This window comes from Myodes glareolus, chromosome 3 (genome assembly GCF_982192425.1).
Source record: "Myodes glareolus chromosome 3, mMyoGla1.1, whole genome shotgun sequence".
Lineage (NCBI taxonomy): Eukaryota > Metazoa > Chordata > Mammalia > Rodentia > Cricetidae > Myodes > Myodes glareolus.
This window is the reverse complement of record NC_142028.1, coordinates 67,539,954-67,566,479: the sequence shown is the minus strand read 5'-3', so window position 1 is coordinate 67,566,479 and position 26,526 is coordinate 67,539,954. Positions and strand designations below refer to the sequence as shown.

Below are 26,526 nucleotides of genomic sequence, written 5' to 3'. Positions count from 1 at the left end.
TAGCAGCTATTAACACGTTTAGTGGGATGACAACAGCAAACAGTGGAACAATGGAGAAAGCAGACATGCTGATGGACATGTGAAGATGTGCCCTAAGCCTGATTAAAGTGTAAAAGGCACATGACTACAGTGGGTGCATCATTTGTGTTTTAATAAATAAAGCTTGCCTGAAGGTCAGCGCAAAGCAGCCACACTAGTCAGGCATAGAGGCCAGGCAGTGTTTGAACACACCTTTAATCCCAGCAGTCACACTAGTGAGATACAGAAGTTGGGCAGTGGTGGTACACGTCTTTAATCCCAGCAATAGAGAGGAATATAAGACAGTAGGAAACAGGAACTAGCTCTTTTTCAGCCTGAAGAATTCATTGAGGTAAGGGCTAGTGGCTTGACTGCTTTGCTTTTCTGATCTTCAGGTTGAACCCCAATATCTGTCTCTGGGTTTTTATTAACCATGCAACATTTGGCACCCAACATTTTGAGTATGAATTCATGAAAAAGTTGTTTGCCTGTGGCTTTTTGGCTATAGGCAGAGGCTGGAGCTGCATGTGGGGCTCCAATCCTACCCGGCTAGGCTTTCTTTTCTTTTTTTCTCCAAGCCTGTAAGCGAGTTTGGGATTTTCCTGTTGTAGTCTCTCTGAAATAATCTCCAGCTGCCACCCAAACCCCAGAATCACCTGGGCTCCAAATGCCACAGGACTCATCTGGCCTAGACTGGCAGATGAGTTTAGCAAAGGCAGGCATTGGATTAATAAATGTAGGTCAACAAGGAATAATATGATAATCCTGTGCCATTGGCAAACTCCATTAGTGACCTCTTTCAGGCCCTTATGCCAAATCTGATTCAGTCGTTTCCTGCCATCATAGAGAGCACTCTTTCCCAGAGCAATCAAAGAACCTAATGCCTATAAGAAACCAGACTGCTCTGCATGATAAAACAGCTATAGGAGAAAGAATTAAAAAATACAGGAAAAATCATAAAGCAAGTATTTTGGCAAACTTTGATAACTGAACAAAGACCAAGACTAAAAATACAAAGAAATAGCTGCGTGGTTGTGGTTCATGTCTTTTATCCCAGAATTCAGGAGGTGGAGGCAGGCAGATTTTTGTGAGTTGGAGGTGAAAAAAAAAACCAACCCAAAACAAAACAAATAAATGGCATTGTCATTGAAGGTCTGGTAGACACAGGTGCAGACATAACAATAGTTTCATCACAATCTTGGCATCCAAATTGGCCTCTTCAGAATGTAAATGTTCAGTTTTTAGAGACTGAAACTTTATCTCAGATAAAGCAGAACATGAGATGGGTTGAATGTATAGGGCTAGAAGGACAGAGAGGAATATTAAAATCATATGTGGCTAACATAGCAATGAATTTGTGGGAATGTGATTTGTTATAGCAATGGAATACTCAGGTTAATATTCCCCCAATCTTAGAAACAAACAATAGATTAACATGTTTCTGGGGAAAGTATTACAAGATATTAAAAATGAAGGGTCACTGACTATTCAGGTTGTAAAAGAATTGGGCACAAGAGCTGTTGATCTTTTAAAGGCAGAAAGAGCTAACTTTGACAGACAAACCTATATGGGTTAAGCAATGGCCTTTAGCACTAGGGGAAATGCAGGCTTTAGAATGGCTGATATAGGAGCAACTAGATGCTCAGCATATTGAAGAATCAACCAGCCCTTGGAATTCTCCTGTATTTTTTGTTAAAAATAAATCTGGAAAATGGAGAATGGTAGCAGATGTAAGAGCTGTTAATAAGGTGATTCAGTCAATGGGCTCTCTACAGTCTGGTATTTCTTTGCCTTCTCTGTTACTCAAACGATGGCCTCTTATATTTATTGATTTAAAAATTGTTTCTTCATTATACTTTTACAAGAAAAGGACAGATAAAAAAATTGCCTTCACAGTGCCTATTCATAATAATTCTCAGTCTGCTAAGAGTTATCAAGTGAAGGGCCTCCCACAGGGAATATTAAATAGTTCCACCTCGTGCCAATATTTTGTAAGTCAGTCATTGAAAAGGTATGTAAACAATTTCTTGAATCTATAGTTTAGCATTACGTGAATGACATTTTGCTATCTGATTCAAATGTAGATACTTTAGTAAGAATGTTTGAAGAAGTAAAGAAAATTTTGCTTTGTTGGGAATTACAAATTGCTCCTGAAAAAATACAGAGGAGATTCTATTAATTATTTAGGTTATAAAATGGTTTACAAAAAAATTGGACCCCAAAAGGCACAAATTAGGAGAGATCGATTGTAGACTCCTTTTCTTTTATCTTTTTTTTTTTTCATTTTTCAATACAGGGTTTCTCTGTGTAACAGTCCTAGCTATTGTGGAACTAGCTCTTATAGAGAAGGCTGGCCTCAAACTCACAGAGATCCACCTGCCTCTGCCTGCCGAGTGCTGGGATTAAAGGTATGCACCACTACTGCCCAGCTCAGTTGCAGACTCTTAATAACTTCCAAAGATTGCTAGGAGACATTTTCCATCTATGGCACACTCATTGGCATAGGTCCCAATGATCTGATTAAATTAAACACAACCTTAGATGGTGACAAGGATTTAAATAGTTCCAGGGAGAGGAACTATTAAATAGCAAAGAGGGAATTGGCTTTGATTGAAAAGGAACTACAGAAGGTACATGTGGATTGTGTGGGTCCAAATCTTAACTGTATTCTGGTCATATTACCCTCATACTGGGGTGTGGCCTCTTAGACCATATATGAGATGCAGAGCCTGTGTCTGCTCCTTCCTCCTTTTCACCGTTTGCTCTTCGGATTGCTGGATTATTGGATTTGATCTCTGTTCTCCATTCAGGCAGACAGAGAATTCTGATTTGTGAGTTTACTCCTAAATAAATAACCATCTATTTCTCAATTCTGAGCTAGTGTGGGATTTCTTTTAAAGCATCTGTGCCACATTAAAGGACTATTTTATTGCTACTAATCTCATAATTCTTTGCTTTATGTGTGTGTGTGTGTGTGTGTGTGAGAGAGAGAGAGAGAGAGAGAGAGAGAGAGAGAGAGAGAGATTCTCTGTGTAACAGTCCTAGCTGTCCTAGAACTATCTCTTGTAGACCAGGATGGCCTTGAACTGACAAGAGATCCACCTGCTTCTGCTTCCTGAGTGATGGGATTATAGGCGTTTGCCTCCACCACCTGGCTGGATTATTAGCATTCTATCATATTGTGACACTACGCCTGTGTCAGAACTCTAAAAAAGATTAAACAGTAAGAGCAAAATTTATTTCATTAGTTAAAGTGTATGAAAGAGATGGAAACCGATACTGGGGTGTGAGAAGCCTCAGATAACTGAACAAGAAAAATCCTATATTAAGGAAACAGCACATACACTGACAAGGATGTGAACTACTGTGGTGGGACTGTAAACCGGTACACCATAATTAACTAGAAACTGACCTACCATGCAATCCTGCATCAGTTCCTGTGCATTTACCCAAAGACTCCTGGCCACATGGTACACACACACTTGCACCTCAGTGTTCTCTGCAACATTAATCACTACAGCTAAGCTATGGAACTAAAAGACGTTTCCAACAATAAGGAATGGATGAAGAAAATGTGGTTTATGTACATAATAGAATGCTCTTCAGTCATTATGTTATTTACAGAAAAACAGACATAATGATCATATTAAGCAATAACTTAGCCTCAAAGATAGCCAGTGCATATTCTCTCTCATTTACAGGTTCAAGACTATAAAGAGATAAAATTGGGTGTGCACAAATGACATGAAAGCAGAAGTTAAACTATCTGGGACTACTAAAGGAACTACCAAGGAGGGTGAAGGCTCAGAGGGGGCAGATAATGGGGTGTGGAGAGCAATATGCTCAAAGTACATTGTAAAGTTGTATGAAAATACCATTATGTAATCCCATATAGTAAAATAAAAATATAAAAGAAATTCTAATAAGAGAACAAAAGCTTCTTGTATTGAGTGAGATGTCAGACACAGCAGAAGAGTGTTTTTAATTACGATGATCAGGGCTGTAGGTTTAATTCAGTGGCAGATATTACTTTTTGAGCAAGCAGGGCACCCTTTCCAGGGACCCGCAGGACCAAATCACACACACAAGACCACCAGATAGCCGGCTACAACACAGTGAAGCCACAGTGAAATTCTTTGCTTTTAAATTGACTCTTTAACAGCTTTTTTTTTTTTTTTGGTTTTTTTCCCCATGATATTTATTGAGCTCTACATTTTTTTTTTTTGCTCCCCTCCCCACTTCAATCCTCCCCCAAGGTCCCCATGCTCCCAATTTACTCAGGAGATCTTGTCTTTTTCTACTTTCTACTTCCCATGTAGATTAGATCTATGTAAGTCTCTCTCAGTGTCCTCACTGTTGTCTAAACTCTCTGGGATTGTGGTTTGTAGGCTGGCTTTCTTTGATTTATGTTTAAAAACCACCCATGAGTGAGTACATGTGATAATTGTCTTTCTGTGTCTGGGTTACAAAATAATGTTTTCTAGTTCCATTCATTTTCCTGCAAAATTCAAGATGTCGTTATTTTTTTCTGCTGTGTAGTACTCCATTGTGTAAATGTGTCACATTTTTCTTATCCATGCTTCGATCGAGGGGTATTTAGGTTGTTTCCAGGTTCTGGCTATGACAAACAAAGTTGCTATGAACATAGTTGAGCACATGTCTTTGTGACACAATTGAGCATCCTTTGGATATATACCTAAAAGTGGTATTATTGGGTCTTGAGGAAGGTTGTTTCCTAATTTTCTGAGAAATCGTCACACTGACATCCAAAGGGGTTGTACCAGCTTGCATTCCCACCAGCAATGCAGAAGTGTTCCCTTTTCCCCACAACCTCTCCAGCATAAGTTGTTATCAGTATTTTTGATCTTGGCCATTCTTACAGGTGTAAGATGGAATCTCAGAATTGTTTTGATTTGCATTTCTCTGATGACTATGGATGTTGAACATTTCCTTAAGTGTCTAACAGCTTTTCTTAAGGTATAAGATTAATATATATAAATATGCATAAGGTATACAATTTATAAGATTAACATAGAATTTGTTTATATAAATATTTATATATAACACACTGTATCACTTACATAACATATAATTTATAAAATTAATATATATTGAAAACTTTTTGTCATGTTCTTAATGGTCATATAGAGTACTAATTCTAGAAAAATGTTTCATATACTTTCCTGTACAGGACTTCCGGTTTGAGTATCTATCAGTTTTCTGCATGGAACCATGAGCATGCCTAACAGCAACCTTTGAAGTCTCCATAAGAAGGTTGGGGCCGGGGGCTGGAGAGATGGCTCAGCGGTTAAGAGCATTGCCTGCTCTTCCAAAGGTCCTGAGTTCAATTCCCAGCAACCACATGGTGGCTCACAACCATCTGTAATGAAGCCTGGTGTCCTCTTCTGGCCTGCAGACAGAATACTGTATACATAATAAACAAACAAATAAATATATAAAAAAAAGAAGGTTGGGGCCCCATAATGATAATTCCTCCAGGACTATGATAACACCACTAAGCTGAAAAACACCACCCAAAGATTGGCTTTGGAACACCAAGTGCTCAGGACAGTTTTGAGGTGGCTAGCTGAGATTGTTCAGCCTAACAGACTACTCTAGCCAGGACTTGACACAACCTCTGCATTTTCTACACAGAGCCTAGACAAGTGAATAATACTGCTACCTCTCCCAGGAGTTAACAATTGACCCAAAGTTTTCTTTTCAGGATCCCCTAAAGATACTGTCACCCCGCCCCCAGACAGCATGAACTAAATTTAATATGACGCCCACATTCCCAAGAGGTGGGGTGGGTGGTTTTTAGTCATTCAACGGATTATGGATATCTGTCGTTGTTTAGGGAGATTGGTTAAAAGTTCTTAATAGTAATGCTCAGGAAAAAACTTAAAAGGTTTTTTAAAAGATTTATTTAATTATTAACTATACACTGGTTTGCTTGCCTGTGGCCAGAAGAGGGAATCAGATCTCATTACAGATGGTTGTGAGCCACCATGTGGTTGCTGGGAATTGATCTCAGGACCTTTGGAAGAGCAAGCAATGCTCTTAACCTTTGAGCCATCTCTCCAGCCCTAAACAAAGAAAATTAGATTCAAGGTCCTTGTTTTGAAAAGAAAAAAGGGATATAGATATGATAGGACAAAAGGATAGATTACTGAATCTACTCTGAAAAGAAAAAAGGGAGGATATTGATAAAATAAAGTTAGACTATTGTATATTGTATACAAATTTTGTATAATGATACAAATTTGAGATTAATTTTGTTAGAACATATTATATATATACATTTCTACTCTTGCTCAAGATGTTGTACCTATACAACTCATTTAACAATGTAATGCAAATTTCTAGTCCTTGAAAATTATTATTACCAACTGTTAGGATAAGGAAATGCAGGTTAGTAGTTAATCACCCACTATAATTAAACATTAGGTATGTTTTCCAGGTCAAACAAAGATATATTTTAGATAGACAGGTCATCTTCAAAGCTCCAGAAGTCTACAGAATATGACATTTATGATGGTTTAACAATCTAGGTTCTCATTTTTTATGACAATGAAACATGTCTGTATAAGAAATTCACATGATGGCTTACCTCTAACCTTCCCACCATGCCAATCAGAAGAGCCACAGGATCCCACCCCGAAGACATAGCCTTGTGCCTGCCTGCCTGTCCACACCTCTCGTTGGTCTCTGAGATGCTCTCCTTTACTGCATAACCTTCCCTAAGTCAATAAAAGTGAACCCAGGGTGCATTATACCTTGGGGTGAAGACTGGGTGGTTAGCAACAGAGCAAGAGAGACCTTTGGCAGAGACCACAGAAGATGAATGAGTTTTGGCACAAACTGTAACAATAAAGAAGGCCCAGTAGATGAATATGGGACTAACTAGACCATGACTGGGGACCCAGTAAACTGTCCACCTCACATCTACCCTGAGGACATGCAGGTTGGAGATGCACTTCCCAGCACAGGTGCAGTTCAGTAGTAGATGAGAGCCAAGAGAAACATATGCATCATGGAACAATTCTAGGGGCTTGTAGCTCTCATGAATTTGATTCTAGTCTTGGAGACCTTATTGTGTCCAGGCCAGAAGGAACGCTACCTTCACAACATCTTTTCTATCCCGGTGACCCAAAGGCCCTCTTCCTAACAAGTGTCTAGAGTGTATGGGACTCCTTCTAGTCTGCCTTTTGCTTCCCCTGGAGACTGAATCAAGACAGCAGAATTGACCAAATGACTACTGGTGGCCCAGAGTTCAGGTGCTCTTGACTGCCTAGCTCTGAGCTGGAGAGTCCCTGAGAACCTGGAATGAATTCCCTGCTCCTGAATGATGGTCAGGGGCCACCTGCTTAAACTTCTTGGCTCTACTTTTTAAATGAGGCAGGTAAGTGAGAAAACCAAAGCTGAGCTCAGCTTTGCTGAAATCCTCCGTTCCTTCTGGAATGAGCTGAAGCAGATACTAAAGGGTGATCACTGCCTACTCCTTCACTCTGTACTTACACCTTAAGTTCAGTCACTCCATGTCTCTCTACCAGTGTCAGGGGCTTGTTCTAGCTAGGCCTCGTATCCTATACTACTGTACAGCTATTAGCTGGACAGTGGTGATACACGCCTTTAATCCCAGCACTCGGGAAGCACAGGCAGGCAGATCTCTGTGAGTTTGAGGCCAGCCTGGTCTACAAGAGCTAGTTCCAGGACAGGCTACAAAGCTACAGAGAAACCTTGTCTCAAAAAAATCCAAAAAATTAGTATCTGGTATGTAGTAGTTTCTCATTGTGTCAAATGTACATGTGCCTAAAACAATCTGTCCACTAGAATACTTTAAAAGGGAAACAGTATGTAAAAGTGGGTGACAAGAGCTCAAAAATTCAAGACTAGCCTAAGCAAAGTAGTAAGACTATCTCAAGAGAATAAAAACAAATATAAACTTTATTAGGATTCCAATAAAAACACAAAATTCTTTAAATTAAGTTCAAAGTTGCAAATCATATGTATCTTTCATTTGGCTAATAAACTTTTCCACAATTCCACTGAGTCTTTCAGGCTCCATCAACCTATTTACCAGTTCTTGCTCAACAGCCATTAGAGCCAGGCCAGTTTGTTTCTCTTGTCCCATGGTATGAAGTAAGTATGCTTTAAGATGAGGCAGTATGGAAAATGACTTTTCATTATTTGTTGAACTAACTGGCCAAGATAAAGCAATATGTAACAGTTTTGAGAGACAAGGGATATTATTGTGGAGACCATGCTGACTAAACAAACAGCCAAGGTCTATGAAGCTTAAGGAGCCACAATCAGTGACAAAGTTGAGATTTGCATACTGCCGGTAAAATCGAAGCTCAGGGATAATGTCTCCATCGAGTTTATAAAATTCTTGAACATGTTTAGCTGCTGACTCATTTAATGGTTCATTCCATTTAAACAATAGCTCAGAAATTTGTTTCATTTTGCCATAGTCAAACTCTGAAAAACATAACTTTAAGTTTTTTAACAAAGTATCCAAACCTTGGTAATAAATATTAATTTTATAGTGTTCATCTGCTGAGGTAGGAAAAAACATACTCTCTGAGTTGTCAGGATCTTCTGTTTTCTGAATTTTTCTTCTTTTTTGAAAAGAGGGTTTTTCAATTTCAAAACCCTTACTGGTTACTTTCTTACATATTTCATCTGCTCTATCACAGATAGTCTTGAAATACATTTCATCCCTTTCTGAAGATAAACACTCCAAAATTGCTTCGATTTTTGAAAACAAAGAGAAGACGTCTACAGTTTCACTTTGAAACTCTCTGGAAAGAATTCCTGTAATACTGAGTACTCGATAAAGAAATTTCAAACAAAATATAAATTCAAACTTGGTAACTGCTACCAATAAGTCATTCAGTTGGTCAGCCACAGCTGTGCCTGCGGACTGGCGAGCCACTGAGTGCAGAATCTCGATGACCTCTGGAAGATACTCTGCCGCCGACAGCAGCAAGTCCTCGTGGGCTGGCCAGCACGACTGGGATGCGTGTTTTTGACAAGTTTTATTTTGACTTAGCTTACACATGGTTTGCAAAGTTGCCAACATTTCTCCGGACATACGAACAGTGCTGAACAAAGAGCTCAGAGTATGTAGTGTCCTTCGGAGTTCTTTTACTTCTTTACAAAAACTAATGACTGCTAATTCAAAAAAATGTGCATAACAATGGACATACAAAATTCTTGGTTCTTCCTTCTTGAATTCTGTTACAACTTCATTAAATTTTACCCTCAAATTTGTGGCTAGATCATAGGCTTGACCACATATCTTATTAAAATCAATTCCGACCTGCTGCAGGTAAGCTTTGACATGCCTGTGTACGTGGACAGCAGTCATTTCCTCAATATTAACAAACCCCAGGAACCTTTCTTTAACGAGGACAGCACCTGAGGTTTTGTGCGGGTACCTCACACACACTGAAAGTTGTCCTTCAGTGGCACCACCAGCTGTCTCCTCACATATTATTGAGAAAGCTGCGGCGACACGGAGCTCACTCACAATGTCTTGCAGCATTTCAGCCTTTATTATTTCAATAATCTCCTCCTGAACTTGTGTACTGCAATAGAAATCACCATGTGAATTCAGAAGCCGAAACACTTCTCCTTTATCTTTTTCTCGAATTTCTAGTAATTCCAAAAAATTGCCTTTATTGATGGATGGAATAAACTGGTCATTTCCTTTTAGGAGCAAACACTGTTTTCCAAGAAATAAGATGCTTTCGATGACAAGCTTTAGGTACCTTCTATTTCCCTCAACAGGTTCTGAATAAACAGACGAACCATCATGTGGAACTTCGTTCAGAAACTGGTACTGTCTCCAAAACCGCAGTGACTTTAAATGCACTTCACTTTCTTCATGCTTCCTGAATTTTTCTAGTGTCTTCTCCCAGTTAGCAGTTCCTTGGGTTGCAAATGATCCTCTCTGGCAGGTAAAATTTTTCTGGTAGAACAAGTGGCAAGAATAGCAGAATGTAACATTATTACTTGTATTGGTGCTCGAATGTTGAAAGCATGAGCTACTACAAGACTTTCTAGTGTTCTGTGGTTCTTTTTTAACTTCGTGCACTGTGGATGTAGATGTTGGACAACATGGTGTACCATTCCCTCTCACAGATCCCATGCTGTGTACCTGCTGTACAAAGGACTCCCTGACGTTCTGGGCTTCCACACTAGGGCCAGCTGTGTCCTCAAAGAGCACTGGTGAAGATGGGAGGAGGCTTGGCTGCTCCACACTATTACCAACACCACTACTGGATTCACTGGGTGAGCTCTTAAGAAAAAAATGATAAAAAAAAATAACACTCGTTTAGTTGTTTTCAAATAAAAAATACCTGACACATCTATTATAATAACAAAGTAAAAGGCATGTTTTGTAGTATAAGCTCTTCTTTTCTTTCTTTCTTTTTTTATTTTCGAGACAGGGTTTCTCTGTAGCTTTGGAGCCTGTCCTGGAACTAGCTCTTTTGTAGACCAAGCTGGCCTTGAACTCAAGAGATCCGCCTGTCTCCCTCACTCCCCAACCCTGCCAACCTGCCAAGTGCTCTTATTAAAAGCACATGTGATGTTTTCTTTCTTTCCCTCCCTCCCTCCCTTCCTTCCTTCCTCCCCCCCCCCCCTTTTGGGCTTTTCAAGACAGGGTTTCTCTGTGAAACAGTCTAGGCTGGCCTTGAGCTCACTGAGATCGGCCTACCACTGCCTCCCTAGTGCTGAGATTAAAGGTGGTGGCGGCACACTAATCCTAGCACCTGGAGGCCGTCAGGTTGATCTCTGAGTTCAAGGCCAGCCTGGTCTATAGAACAAGTTCCAGGGCAACCAAGGTTATACAGAGAAACCTTGTCTCAATAAATAAACAAATATCTCTGTATGAAAACACACACACACAAAATCTATATAAAATTGAAAAAAATTGGGATAAAACTTATGTCTATAATGACATTTGTAGGTACAGAAGAAAGTGAACCTGTTGAAATAAAGCATATATTCAAGAGTTCATGCTCTAACAGTACCAAAAGCTCATGCAGCTTATTTCATATCAAGAAACAAAGAGATTCAACAATATGACAAAATATTGTTTATGTCAAATGTTTGTTTACCTGGTAAGAGATCAGTGTTCATGAACAGGTCAACATGGTCATTTACTAATGACACTATATTGCTTATAACTGGAATTGGTGGATATTTCCTTGGAGAAAGATTCTCTTTTGAAGCACTGTGTACCATGGAAACATTTACTGGCAAAAATAAACAAAAACTCTTTTTATAATTCAGGCAGAAACCAAAGTATTGTTTAATAGTAAGTGTTTTAGTTTTGAATGTTCTATGATCAGTGGGAGAATGCTAGTCTAACGTGAAGTCTGAGTGCAGCAGTGGGCATGGAACCCAGGGCTTCATGCCTGCTGGGCAAGTCCTCTAACAACCGAGCTCTATTACTGGTCTGTCTGGATGAGACTGGGTTTCCCTGTGTAGCCCTGGGTGTCCTAAAACTCATCCTGTAGACCAGGCTGGTCTGGAACTCAGAGGTCTATTTGCCTCTGCCTCCTGAGTGCTGAGATTAAAGGTGTGCACCATCACTGTCTGGCATACTATTTTTCTTTTTTAAATAAAAATTATTTAAATTGAGAGGTGAATGTTGTTACATAGGTGACAGGGTCTAAACTTGGGTCCTCATTCTTAACTGCTAAGCCATCTCATTTCTCCAGCACTCATTTGGAATTTTAACTCACTCTAATAATGGAAATTAATCAGTTATAAATTAAAAGCAAAGTATGGCTGTGTCACCCAGGACTTAGTACAACTTTGGAGTTGCTGGGTATTACCTGTTGAAGATTCCATCACCGCACTGTTGTATGAAGAAAAACAAACAGAGCAGAAAACATCTACGTTCCCCAAGTCATTAGTAATCATAATCATCTCATCCGAAAGTCTCAGCGTTTTGCAAGGAAAAGATTTAAGTATTCTTGGTGGTTTCTGTTTAGAGATTAAAAATAACATTCATATTTCTGGTATATCGCATGTAATGGTTAAACACTAAGCATACCTACTATAATTGCTCTTAGCTGAAATATTACAGACAAAAACAACTTTTTATACTTCTTTATAAACAAGGAGAATAGAGGCTATAACCATAAAATGAAGCAATTTGGTCGTTTATCAGAAAACTACCCTATCAATTAACAGCAATAGTAATAACGCATATGCAATGAAAAAGAGGTCATAAGAGAGGTTTATTATCCCGGGCAAACTAAGCCTACTGAACAAGAACACATGTCTAATTAGTTTTCTTTCCTCAGCACATAACATAACATGAGTTCAAGAAAGTCTTCTTTCTACCAGGGCTAAGGAGACCAAAAAGGGTACTTATATCTACTATGAAATACTGAAGCAGTAACTGTCTCTCTAGGCCAGTGGTTCCCAACCTTCCTTGTAAGTGGTTGTTTTTTACTCTTTAGGCTCCTTGTTATTTAGGGGTGTGTCACCTGGTTCCCAGATAAATACACACATGGAGACTTATTTTTTACTGATGAATACCTGGCCTTAGCTTGTTTCTAGCCAATTTTTCTTAAATTATTCCATCTACCTTTTGCCTCTGGGCTTTTTACTCTTATTTTTTATTTTGCCTTTTTTAAAACTGATTTTTATTGAGCTCTACATTCTCTACATTTTTCTCTGCTCCCCTCCCTGCCTCTCCCCTCCCCACTTCAATCCTCCCCCAAGGTCTCCATGCTCCCAATTTACTCAGGAGATCTTGTCTTTTTCTACTTCCCATGTAGATTAGATCCATGTATGTCTCTCTTAGTGTCCTCATTGTTGTCTAAGTTCTCTGGGATTGTGGTTTGTAGGCTGGTTTTCTTTGCTTTATGTTTAAAAACCACCTATGAGTGAGTACATGTGATCATTGTCTTTCTGTGTTACTTTTCTTCTGTATATCTTACTTTCCCTCTTACTCCGCAGCAGGGTGGCTGGCCTTGACACCCTCCTCTCCTTCTCAGGTATCTCCTCCCATTTATTTTCTCTGTCTGCCAGCCCCACCTATCCTTTCTTCAGCCTGGCTATTGGCTCTTTGTTGTGGGACAGTGGTCTTTTATCCTGCCACTTGTATTTTAATAAAATGCTGATTGGCCAGTAGCCAGGCAGGAAGTATAGGCGGGGTGACCAGGCAGGAATTAGAGGTAGGGTGAATAGAATAGGAGAATTCTGGAAAGAGGAAAGAGTCACCCTGCAGTCCTCCCCCAGTCAGTGAGGAAGCAAGATGAGACTGCCTTGCTGATGAAAGGTACCAAGCCACGTGGCTGATACAGATAAGAATAATGGATTAATGTAAGATGTAAAAATAAGTTAATAAGAAGCCTGAGCTAATAGGCCAACCAGTTTTAATGGAGACCTCTGTGCGTTTCTTTGGGACTGAACATGGCTGCGGGATCCAGATAGAACATAAACTACTGCCATCAGCCCTTTATTAGAACAATCAGGTGTTTGACAGGCAGAGTAACACAGCTTCACAGAGTTAACAAATGCAACATAAAAGAATGCAATACATCTTTGGATCACTAAACAAATATTCTACAGCATAAATAACATATCTTAAACTAATAGTCTACAATACTTCTTAATGCTGTGGCCCTTTAATATAGTTCCTCATGTTACGGTGACCCCCAACCATAAAATTATTTCTTTGCTAACTCATAATGGCAATTTTGCTACTGTTTTAAATCACACTGTAAATTTCTGATATGCAGAGTATATGATATGTGACCCTCAAAAGGGTCATGACTATAGGTTGAGAATCAATGCTCTAGGTTAACTTCATGGTAAAGAATCACAAGCACGGGGCTGGAGACATAGCTCAGAGGTCAAGAGCACTTGCTGCTCTTCCAGAAATCCTGAGTTCAATCTCTAGCACAGTGGGCTCACAACCACCTATAATGAGATCTGGTGCCTCTTTTGGTGTGTGTATACATAACAAATAAAGAATCACAGCATTCCAGGCAGTGGTGGCATATAATTTTAATCCCAGAAATCACAAGGTAGAGGCAATTGATCTCTGTGAGTTTGAGGCCAGCCTGATCTACAGAGCTAGTTCCAGGACATCTAAGGGTGTTATACAGAGAAACCCTGTCTCAAAAAAACAAAACAAAAACCAAACCAAAAAACAAACAGAAAACAAAAACAAGAATCACAAGCACATGCCAGGTACTGGTAGAACATGCCTTTAACTGCAGCACCCAGGAGACAGAGGTAGGCGAATCTTTGTGAGTCCGAGGCTAGGCTGGCCTACAAAGCAAGTTTCAGGACTGCCAGGGTTACAGATAACCTTTTTTTTTTTGTTTAAGAAAATGATTTATTTATTTTTACTTTCTGTGCATTGGTATTTTGCGAGGGTGTCAGATCCCCTAGAGGTAGAGTTACAGGCAGGTAAGCTACCATGTGGGTGCTGGGAAGTGAACCCAGGTCCTCTGGAAGAACCGCTAGTGCTCTTAACTGCTGAGTCATCTCTCCAGCCCCGAGAAACCTTGTTTTGAAAACAACAAAATAAAACAAAAAATCCCAAGCACAGACAGGTATGATGGCACACACTTTTAATCTCAGTATAGGAGGCAGAGGCAGGTGGATCTCCGTGAGTTCAGAGGTCAGCCTGGCATATATAGTTACTTCCGGACAGCAGGCACTGTCTCAGAAAAAGAAAAAAAAAATCACAAATGTTCAGTGATAAAAAGCAGCATATAAGCAGGAAGCAAGGTCAGCAAGTTCAGTGAAGAGTGAGGGGACAAAGGGAAAGGTTGTATATTGAGGGGCTTTGCATCTTTCTACATCACTGAAAGCAATGGTGAAAAAGAACCACTTTTTGGTAGTGTCTCTTTTTCTGCAGGGACTAGAGTATCGATAGAAGTGCTGGAAAACAGGCTGGTGAAATTGTTCTGCAGTTAAGAGTACTTCCTGCTCTTCCAGAGGACCCAGGGTTATTTCCCCATACCCAGGTTGAGTTACTCACAATTTCCTGTAATGTCTGTACCCCTTTGTCCTCCATGGGCACCTGTATGCAAGCGGTACACATGCAGACACTCAGGCACACAACCATGCACATAAACAGAAATAAACACATCCTAAAAGAAGTTATCCTATTCATTTATTTGTATGTGTGTGGAGCATACAAGATCATCCCATGAACGTGAAGGTCAGAGGACAATTCAGAATCAGTTCACTCCTTTCTTCCACCATGCGGGGCCTGGGGATTGTACTCAGGTTGTCAGATTTATTTTTATTTTATGTGTATGAGTGTTTTGCTTGCATGTGTGTACTGTGTGCATACATTTCCTGTAGAGTCTAGAAGAGGGCACCAGATCCCCTGTTGCTATAGTTATAGGTGGTTATGAGTGTCACGTGGGTGCTACTGGAAAAGCAGCTATTGTTCTTAACTACTGAGCCATTTCTTCAGTTCTAAATAAATTAACCTTAAAAAAAAAAAAACCAAAAAACAAACAAGAGCCATTGGTGGCCCACGCCTTTAATCCCAGCACTCGGGAGGCAGAGGCAGGAGGATCTTTGTGAGTTCGAGGCCAGCCTGGTCTACAAGAGCTAGTTCCAGGACAGGCCCTAAGCTACAGAGAAACCCTTTCTCGAAAAACAAAAACAAAAATAAACAAAAACCAAAAAAGCAAAAAAAGGTAAACAAGGCAGGCATACTATCACACCTTTAATCCAAGCAACATCTTTGAGTTCCAGGCTAGCAAGGTCTACAGAGCCAATCTCAGGACAGTCGAGGCTACTCAGAGGCTAATTTTTATTTAATCATTTATAAACATGAGTATTTTTTCCTTTGAGATGAGCAGCCCTAGCTGATCTGGAACTTGGTTATACAGACCAGGTTGACTTTACTCTGCCTCCAGAGTGCCACAGTTATAGGCATGAGCTATCACACCTGCTCCTCATCCTGTCACTAAATCAAATGATCCTGAAAATGACTCCTTCTGGGGCTCAACACAGGGCTCTTAATTTTTATTTTATTTTATTTTTTGGTTTTTTGAGAAAGGGTTTCTCTGTGGGGCCCCGACTATCCTGGAACTTGCTCTGCAGACCAGGCTGACCTCAAACTCATAGAGATCCACCTGCTTCTACCTTCCAAGTCCTCAGATTAAAGATGTGTGCCACCATCGCCCTGCCTTTTTTGTTTCATTGTATAGCCCTGACTGACTTGGAACTTGGTAAACTTGAAAAGATCCACCTGCCTCTTTACCTCAAATACTGGGATTATGTATTACTAGATCACAAAACATCAAATAGCAATCAAGCTATGTACTAGGTCCTACTTCATAGACAGAGATCAGAGCAGTAATTGTTTCTCTCACCCCACCACCATATCGTGGCTAGCCTCTCTGTTCTCAGGAGCACCCTAAGGTTCTCCTATAGGAACTGTCAGAAGTCTTTTCATCTTCATCAACTGTCAATCAAAGATTTCCCCAATGTTAGCAAACACACTCTCAGACTCTGATGAAGGAACAGCAGCTCTTTCTGCTTACCTGCGTCTACGCATTCGTATTCTCTGCACTAGTCAAGTATGGAGATTGTGCTGCCTGCCACACATCACACACCATGGAACAGTAAATCCCACAGTCCTTACACTAATTCATAATGAAACTGGCAGCAGAATGAAAACTTGAAAAGTAGGCATTACTGTAAAGACGAAAACAAGAGTAACAACGGCCATTTAAGCAGAATCCCTGAACTCTCCTAACTGTTGGAAAACACCCAAACTCACAGTGGCCGTCTTCTGACACAGGCTGCACTTCAGCAGAGTGCTCTCAGGACACATGGGGACAAATGGCTTTCCTTCTTCTTTGTAGGATAAAAGGCAAGATTGGCTACAGAAGTTTTTGCCAGAGCTACTGTCCTCCAACTGGATATTCTTCATATCCTTCAGATTTAAAATGTCTCTAAAAACAAACAACAAATGCTTTTTAAGAGGATGATAAAGTTATGGAGTAACACATGAGAGGCCCAGAACAGGATGTTGGGTCCCTTTTCCTCTGGCTCTTTATATTGTTTCTATATTATCCTGGCTCACTGAATTGGGACCTAGAGTCATTGTTTTGATTATGCTGGTTGAAAAGTGAATGCTTGGGATCCTTCCGCCATGCATTTACTCTAAAACAAAATAAGTCAATTTAGTTTTGAAAATTAAGGAAGTTGCTAACAAAACAACATTGTCAAGTTGTTTTAATCTGAACCTTGATAATCCCCAGCACACATATGGCAGCCTACAACTGTCAATAATTCCTGTTTCGGGGGATACAGTGCCAAGTGCCCTCTTCTGGATTCCATGGGCAAGGCACACACCTGATAAACATATAAGCAGGCAACATACCCACACACAAAAAATTAATTTGGAAGATACCCCATGACTGTCCTGGTTGGCTTCTACTGCTGTGATAAAGGCCATGGCCAAAAGCAGTTCAATGAAGAAGGGTTTATTTCAGCTTCCAAACGCCCAGGTCACAACTCAGCACTGATGGAAGTCAGGGCAGGAGAGACCACAAAGGGTGCTGCTTCCAGGCTTGATGGTCAGAGTTTACTCAACCCGCTCTCTTAGGCAACACAGGACCACCTGCTCAATGGCTATGCCAACCACAGTGGGACCCTCTCCCACATCAATCGTTAATCAAGAAATGCCCTTGTCTACCGGCCAATCTGATGGAGGCATTGTCTCAATTGAGTTCCTTCTTCCCAGATGACCCTAGCTTGTGTCAAGCTGACAGAAAATCAACCAGCAGTGATAAAATGGGACATAAAATACTTGTCCTGTCTATCAGTGGTTGATTACTAGACAGGAAATCTGAGTTACAACCTTCACCATCTTTTTCATGAATCACCTTTTCATATGAATATACACTAAACTATTGTCCAGCAGTGTACATCAGGCAGGTATTTTTTTTTTTCTTCTCTTTTCTTTTTTTGGTTTTTTGAGACAGGGTTTCTCTGTAGCTTTAGAGCCTGTCCTGGAACTAGTTCTTGTAGACCATTCTGGCCTCGAACTCAGAGATCTGCCTGTCTCTGCCTCCCGAGTGCTGGGATTAAAGACGTGTGCCACCACCGCAGGCCAGGCAGATATTTTTTGAAAATGAAGAAAGGCTGCCATTTCAAGGAAAACAACTCACAGTAATTACCATTGAGCTTGTAAGTAAAAATTAGAAATTTTAGAAAACAATTCTTTTTTTAATTTACTTTTATTTTATGTATATTGATATATTCCCTGCATGTATACCTGTGTGAGTGTGTCAGATCCCCCGGAACAAGTTTACAGCCAGTTGTGAGCTGCTATGTGGGTGTTGGGAATTGAACCCAGATCCTCTGGAAAAGCAGCCAGTTTGTCTAACCATTGAGCCATCTCTCTAGCCCCTGAATCAATTCTTAAGACTTAAAGGCTTTTCTGATGAAATTAGTGGTGATTTTTACAATACTTTCTAGTTCTAACTCTGTTGTGGATTTTTTATTTTTTATGGTAGATAAATGTATAAAAATATATTTAACAGTAAAAGTATAAAACCCAAAGGGAGCTGGGCAGTGGTGACACATATCTTTAATCCCAGCACTTGGGAGGCACAGACAGGTGGATCTCCATAAGTTCAAGTCTAGCCTGGTCTACAGAGTGAATTCCAGGGCAGGCTCAAAACTCTGTCTCGAAAAACAAACAAACAAAAACCCCAAACAAACAAAACAAAACACACCCAATGGAAAGTTCTACAGCTTCCATTTTCAATAGCTACTCCAACTGTATGTATGTTCATTGAGTTGAACAGTCTTTGAGCCCGGTTAATTTTGGTGTGTGATTTTTTTTTTTTAATATAATAAAGTTTAAAATTGAAAAACAAAAAGTAAAATGCTAACTATATAAGAAGGACCTTGACAGTTAACTAAAAATAACTGAGTACAAGTGTGAACTGGCTGGTATAAATAAATTAAACATTAATCAGTAAGCCTATTTTGGACTAGAATGACTTTTACTTTTTGTTTCTAATACTGAAGTGTAGAGATGATGCTTCCAAAACATCTTAATAGTTTTTAATAACAAATCTTCTCTTTGTAATAGTATTTTAAATATCATTTTTGAAGTTATCCTTCATTTTGCTCCATTAAGTAGAGAAATTAAATATTAATTAAAAAGATAATAAATAACTGTTAAAAAAGAAGTCTTAAAAGTGATTTAAAATGTTGAGACTACAATTGGCGGTGGTGGCGCACGGCTTTAATCCCAGCACTCAGGAGGCAGAGACAGGAGGATCTTTTTGATGTTTTAGTACAGCCTGGTCTACAGAATGAGTTCCAGGACAGCCGGGAAACCCTGTCTCAAAAGAAAAAGATGTGGGGCTGGAGAGATGGCTCAGCGGTTAAGAGCATTGCCTACTCTTCTAAAGGGCCTGAGTTCAATTCCCAGCAACCTCATGGTGGCTCACAACCATTTGTAATGAGGTCTGGTGCCTTCTTCTGGCCTTCAGGCATACATGCAGACAGAATATTGTATACATAATAAATAAATATATACATATATATAAAAGAAAAAGATGTTATGGAATGTGAAATTTTTAAAAGTCTCAATAAGGGAACAGGAGAGAAGCTCAGTGGTTAGAACAGGGGCTGTTCTCCCAGAGTCCCTGGGTTCAGTCCCAGCACTCATATGTTGGTTCATGGCTACCCATAACTACAGCTCCAGGGCATCCAATGTCTTATTCTGATTTCTCTAGGCACCAGGCAGGTATGTGTTGTACATATATGTAAGCAAAACACTCAGACATGCAACATAAAATAAATACAACTAAAAAGTCTTAATAAAAACATAGGTTATTACTACGAATGATAGCCTCTTCCAGTTTAAGCACAACTATCATCTTTCAACTGGTCTATTCATACTCCAGAGGAAGCCAAACCTAATTTTTATGCCTTAAAAGAACAACTTACATAATAAATTCTTTCTTGCATGAGTCTTTTTCAAAGCCCGTGACATGTAGAATAGCTGGGGATGAGGGAATGGAGTGCGTATATATTAAAGTGTCTTAACTTCTCAGGGTCTGTTTCCTCAAACCCAAAAGAAAAGGTCTGCATTGGGTGATCTCTAATGTTCCTTCCAGGTTAATGATTCTGCAAAAAGAGAAAGCAGGCTGGAGAGAGAGTGCCCTAGAACCGACAGGTAGAAAGAAAATTGGTAACAGACACAGCATAGTAGCGTAGGATTGAGAATACAAAGAGAGGGCTGGAAAGGTGGCACAGAAGTTAAGGGCACCGATTGAGGGGCTGGAGAGATGGAACAGAGCACTGGCTGTTCTAGAGGTCCAGGTTGCTGGGAGTTCAATTCCCAGCAACCACAACCACTTGTAATGAGATCTGGTGCCCTCTTCTGGCCCACAGGTACACATGCAGGCAGAACACTGTATAATTAAAAAAAAAATTAAAAAAAAAAAGAGCACTGATTGATTCTGATTGATTGCTCTTGCAGAGGACCTGGGTTGTATTTCCAGCAAACCACAACTGTCTGTAGCTCCAGTTTCAAGGGATCAAATGCCCTCTTCTGACCTCTGCAGGCACTAGGCATGCATGTGGTACACAGACAAGTAGACAAAATAATCATACACAAAATAAAATAAATAAACCTTAAAAAAAGAAAGTGGGACAAGAAAAAACAAAGATAAAGTTCTGCAGAGTTCCAGAAAATAGGACCTGAAACAAAAAACATTAGAAGCACCAGTCAGGAATTGAAGCAATCCTATACAAAGGGTTTGTGAACCTATTAAAGTAGCGCAGACAGCCCAGTGTGGTAGCACACACCTGTAGTCCCACCACCACTTGGAAAGTAGAGGCAGGAAGATCTTTGTGAGTTCAAGTCCAGCCTGCTCTACACAGTGAGCTCACAACTGTAGAAAAAGGATACATAGTAAGACTGTACCTCAAAAACTTAAGGGAATTGGCAGCAAACATGACAAAATTTGACTCCCTGACTTAAAAAAAAAAAGGAAAAAAAATAAAGATAACATATCATATATCCATTTTGAGCACTGAAAACATACTACTTTGATACTCCTAATTCCAACATTTATTTACTAAAACAAACAAATGCTACAAAGTTCTCAAGGCTTCTCCACCCTTTCAACAACCACACAAAACTACTTCTGAGTGATTTATTAAAGGAACGGGAAGTAGAAAGCAAACTGCACACTCACGAAGGAGACACATCTTCAAAGAAGATGAGAATACATAAACTTATGATCAGGACTCTGACCGAGATCCACATAGCAAAATAAAAGACATAATTTAACATTACATACCTTGAGCAGTTCAAGCACATCCTCCTGAGGGGAGCTGGGGAGTTGGCAGCTGAGCTGTATTCGCTGATACACAGTCTGGAGCAGAAGAGCTCGGCAGATCCTTTCTTCTGGTAAGCCGTCTGCCCCTCCTGAAACACTCTCTTACAGCCACAACAGGAAAGCTGGACCGCTGTGGCTGGAACTGCGGGAAGCATTTTACTCATGCCAGATGATGCCAGAGAAGGCTGAAAGCCTGCGGTCAGCTGTGCAGCTTTAGAAACAGGACAGGAAGAAACAGGATTTCACATGTGTAGCCGTTTACTTTAGGTTACTTCTGGACATAAAACTCAACCCACCCAAAAATATTCAAAAGCAATTTCAGAAAGTGGAGAGACTAGCGGGGCAGTGATGGCACACACCTTTAATCCCAGCATTCAGGAGGCAGAGACAGGTCTATGAGTTTGTGCCCAGCCTGGTCTACACAGCAAGCTCCAGGATAGCCAGGGCTATGAAGAGAAATCCTGTCTCAAAAAAACCAAAATACAAAAAACAAACAAAAACCCTAAAAGTGAATAAACTAACTGACTAATTGGCTATTTTATTGATCAAGAAAAACCATGATTGCTGGGTGGTGGTGGCATACGCCTTTAATCCCAGAACTCAGGGAGGCAGGGGCAGGTGGATCTCTGAATTTAAGGCTAACCTGGTCTACAAAGATACACTGAGAAACACTATCTTGAAACCCCCCCCCCCCAAAAAAAGTTATGATTAATTCTATTATCACTGTCTGAAAATGTAGAGTTTCTTTTCTCTTAAATTTTGGATTTGACAATATTCTGAAAATAGAGAATTGAAAGTAATGTATAGAATGTCTTCAAGGCAACTGGCCAATTCAACAAAAAAATGACAAATTAAGTTAAAGTTGGCTCAATGATTTGTATAAGGGGACTGAACTCCAAGTTATAGCTGCTATGTGTTTCTTTGGTTTGGTTTCCTCTGTGTAACAGCTCTGGGTATCCTGGAACTCACTGGTCTCGATCCACCTGCCTCTGCCTCCCAAGTGATAAGATTAAAGACATGCACCACTGCCACCTGGCATCTTTATTTTTTTTAAGTAATTATTTATTTCTTTTTATGTGCATTGGTGTTTTGCCTGCATGTATGTCTGTGTGAGGGTATCAGATCCCCTGGAACTGGACTTAGACAGCCATGAGTCGCTATGTGGATGCTGAAAATTGAACTCAGTTCCCCTAGAAGAGCAGTCAGCATTCTTAACCACTGAGTCATCTCTCCAGCCCCGTGCTTGTTTTGAGACAGAGTCTGGAATTCAGAGATCTCCCTGCCTCTGCCTCAGAAAAGCTGGGACCACAGGCGTGCACTAGCATGCCTGGCCTTTTCTTTTCTGTCATTTTTGTTTTTGTTTTTCAAGACAGGGTTTCACTGTAGCTTTGGTGCCTGTCCTGGAACTAGCTCTTGTAGACCAGGCTGGCCTCGAACTCACAGAGATCCGCCTGCCTCGGCCTCCTAAGTGCTGGGATTAAAGGCGTGCGCCACCACTCTGCACCCACCATTTTATTTTTGTACTAGAGATTTTAGCCAAATAGATAAAACAAGAAAAAAAAAGACTAGTGTAAATCTGTAATTATTCATGGATTTCATCACTGTGTATACAGAAAACCCAAAAAGAATCTATAAATTTAACAACATCAATGTAAGTAACCACCACTGCCTGGCTCTGTAAATAATCCCAATAAAACTCACTGGCTCACCAAGCTGGACTATGGTGACACATGTATTTTGGTCTGCTGTGAGATCGTTATCTGGGGTGAATATGTGTGTTGTGTCTCCCCAGGAAACACAGTCTTGTCACACAATGCTAAGAGAAAAGGTAACAAAACTGTTGAGTATAGTATAAATTCCAGCACTCAGGAAGTTGAGACTGGAGAATTTCCTAGTCGGGAGACTAGACTGAGCTATATGGCAAGATACCACATGAAAACAAAATCAATTTATGAGATATGTTACCTGTACTATACATTAAGTATTAAATAATTAGGTACCTCCAAAGCATTAACTTGTGTAATAGTAACACACATACAAAATTGGCCATTTCTGATACCCGATAGTTAAAATTCCTTGTATTGACTGGAGAGTTACAAGTTTGTATCAATCCTTTTTGAATTTTGGATTGCGAATTTCTTTTTTCTTTTTCATTTATTTATTTATTTGTTTATTTATTTATTTATGAGACAGGGCTTCTCTGTGTAATGCAGATTGTCCTAGAACTAGCTTGGTACACCAAGTTGGCCTTGAAAACTCTTTCACCCTTCCAGCCTCCCTGTTGGGATTAAAAATTTGCACAAGATGAGCAGCACTGACTTGCACATTTATTCACAAGTTAATAGAAGAAACTACTCCAGCTGCAGGGTGTGGCAGGGCACACCTCTGATCCCGAGTTTGAGGCCAGACTAATCTACAGAGTGAGTTCCAGGACAGCTAAAGATACTCAGAGAAACCCTGTCTGGAAAAATAAAAAACAAAATAAAACAAAACCAAACTACTATAGCAAGGGCAACAACCCCCATTAAAGCACTTTCCTCAGTCTAAGAATTACAAAGTTCTTGTTATGAGGGCTGGGAATGTAGCTCGACTGGGGGTTCCTTTCCAAGCCCCTCACAAAGCAAGCACAAGGGACGCATGCCTAGACCTGTTTGCTTCCCGAGTGCTGGGATTAGAAACTTGCTCCACCAGCAAACAAGAAACTGGGTTCTAGAGCAGCATGAGTCATGGTAGTGAGATCTTGTTTCAAAAAAAAAAAATTAAATAAGCAAACTAAGAAAAAGAGAAAAGAATGCTGATATTATACTCCAAGAAAGCTATAAAATTCTCATTGGTAAGCACTACTCTCCAAGTATTAAAAATATTGCACCTTCACCAAAGTGTGGTGGTGTCACAAGCCTTCAAACCCAGCAGTAGGGACGCAGGGGCAGGAGGACCTCTGCCTTGGAGATCAGCCTAGTCTGTAAAGTGATTCCAGGACAGCCTGGGCTATACAGAGAAACCCTGTCTCGAAAAACCAAAACAGCCTGGCGGTGGTGGCACATGCCTTAATCCCAGCACTCGGGAGGCAGAGGCAGGCGGACCTCTTTGAGTTCGAGGCCTGCTTGGTCTACAAGCGCGAGTTCCAGCGCAAGAAGCTACAAAAACCCTTTCTCGAAAAAAACAAACAAACAAACAAAAAACCCCACAAAACCAAGAAAAAGAAAGAAAACCCCAAACAACACCCCTCCTCTCTCCCAAAACCCTGCCCCTTCATCCAATCTCAGTTTGAACTTCCTATTTTGGACAATACTGAGGACTGAATCTAGGAACTCACTCACTGATACAATACCAACACCAGCACCAGTTCAATCGTTTATGACTTAGTTTCTTCTGGCTGGGATTCAAGTATAAACCTATTTGTAAATGCCGTTTCGTAGTTTGTTGTGGTGCTGGGTCGAAATTGAACCCAGGACTAGAACCTTGGGCTTGCTAGGAATGTACATGATCGCCATTCAACCCAAACTTTCTCCTAGTTTTCGTTTTTTGTCCAATCCGGCTTGGACCTCTTGATCCTCTGCCTCAGGAGCAGAAAGCAAATTCATGTTTTTGTAACTTATTTTATGTCCAGTGATGTTTTGTCTGCATATATGTCTGAGTATCAATTTTGAGTATCCATGAGGGTGCTAGGAATTGACCCGAGTCTGCTGGAAGAGCATTCAGTGCCTTTTTTTTCTTTTGTCCTGGAACTCGCTTTGTAGATGGGGCTGGTCTTGAACTCAGAGATCCGCCTAATCCTGCCTCCCGAGTGCTGGGATTAAAGACGTGTGCCACCCACGTGGGGCACAGCCACGGTTCTTAGCCTCTCAGCCATCTTTGCAGTCCAATGTATTTTTGTTTTTTAAACCAGGTCTCATTAAGTAGCACTGGCTGGCTTTGAACTCACAGAGATCGTCTCTGAGATTAAAAGTACGCGCCACCACGCCCAGCTTTTTACGTTTGTAAAAAACACTGCTTAGTGGAAAGAGCCACAGGTGTAACCAGAAAGACAGTTATGGAAAGGAGTCGAAAAGAGACCAAAGGCACCAAGCTCAGTCACCGCCCAGGGGCCAGGGGCCAGTGCAGCAGGAACCCTGGGAGCCCGGGAGCCGGGGTCACGACTTCCCCAACACTGGAGGCGTCCCACCTGTCGCGTCACCCTCCTCGGGAACGGAGAAATGCCGCCTCTCTCCGGAAAAGCGAGTCTGAGCCGCTCCACCAGGCTGATCAACTCTTCTCCAACTCAGCGGCGGGAAGCGCCACACAGATTCGCAGAAAACAGCCCAGCCGGCTCCGCCCCTCTCCCGGATGCCTTTGCGGCTGAGCATGCGCAGCGCAGCCCGCTGGTGTGTCGGGGCTCAGTCCGGTGCTAGGGAGGTGGATAGGGAGGGGCAAGAGGTCTCAGCCTTAGGCTCTCCTTGAAGTCACTTCTAGCTGCCTGCAATTTTAGTATTATTATTATTTTTTGAGTCACTTACGTAACCCTAGCTGTCCGGGAACTCACTATTGTAGACCAGGCTGACCTCAAACTCACAGAGATCTTCCTGCCTCTGCATCCCAAAGGCTGGGACTAAGGGCGTGTTTCACTACACTGGGCATATTTGGGTCCTTGGGTGAGCAAATCAGGAATTGAGAATTGAGGGCACAGGTCCGTAATTTCAGCTCTTGGGAGATGGTGGCATGAAGTTCAAAAGTTCAAGGCCAGTCTTGCTTAGAAACCCTACCGAACCAATCTAAAAAAAAAAAACAAAAACAAAAAACAAAAAATCATGTGCTTCCTACCAAGTCTGACTCGCCGAGTTCGCGTCACTGTCCTGGAAACCACTTACCCCTACAATAAGCACACAAACACAATAAAGACATGCATGCATACAGAAATAAAAATGTTGTTTAAAATGTAAATGTTAGCCTGGCAGTGCAGGCCCACGCCTTTAATCCCAGCACTCAGGAGGCAGAGGCAGGTGGATCTCTGTGAGTTCGAAGCCAGCCTGGTCTACTCCAAAGCTACACAGAGAAAACCCTGTCTCGTAAAAAGAAAAAAGGAAGGATGGAAGGAAAGAGAAAAAAAGGCAAAAAAGAAAGAAAGAAAGAAAGAAAGAAAGAAAGA

General features: G+C 40.7%; 1 protein-coding gene across 4 annotated transcripts; it reads right to left on the bottom strand.

Annotated features, from left to right (window-relative positions):
- Window positions 1-7,947: 7,947 nt before the first annotated feature.
- On the bottom strand, window positions 7,948-25,698 carry Zmym1 (zinc finger MYM-type containing 1). Of its 4 annotated transcripts, XM_048434382.3 has the most exons (8): window positions 25,567-25,698; window positions 21,363-21,612; window positions 16,808-16,982; window positions 11,871-12,021; window positions 11,148-11,285; window positions 10,977-11,014; window positions 10,184-10,324; window positions 7,948-9,994 (listed from the first exon to the last, which is right to left on the bottom strand). In XM_048434382.3, the coding sequence occupies exons 2-8, from the start codon at window positions 21,563-21,565 to the stop codon at window positions 8,009-8,011; spliced, it is 2,832 nt and encodes a 943-aa protein (XP_048290339.3). In that variant the 5' UTR covers window positions 21,566-21,612; window positions 25,567-25,698; the 3' UTR covers window positions 7,948-8,008. The 4 variants fall into 4 exon arrangements, with proteins under 4 accessions (XP_048290339.3, XP_048290337.3, XP_048290340.3 ...); XM_048434380.3 differs by having other exon boundaries at window positions 7,948-10,324; XM_048434383.3 differs by lacking the exon at window positions 25,567-25,698 and adding an exon at window positions 20,002-20,181 and having other exon boundaries at window positions 7,948-10,324; window positions 21,363-21,496.
- Window positions 25,699-26,526: the final 828 nt, after the last annotated feature.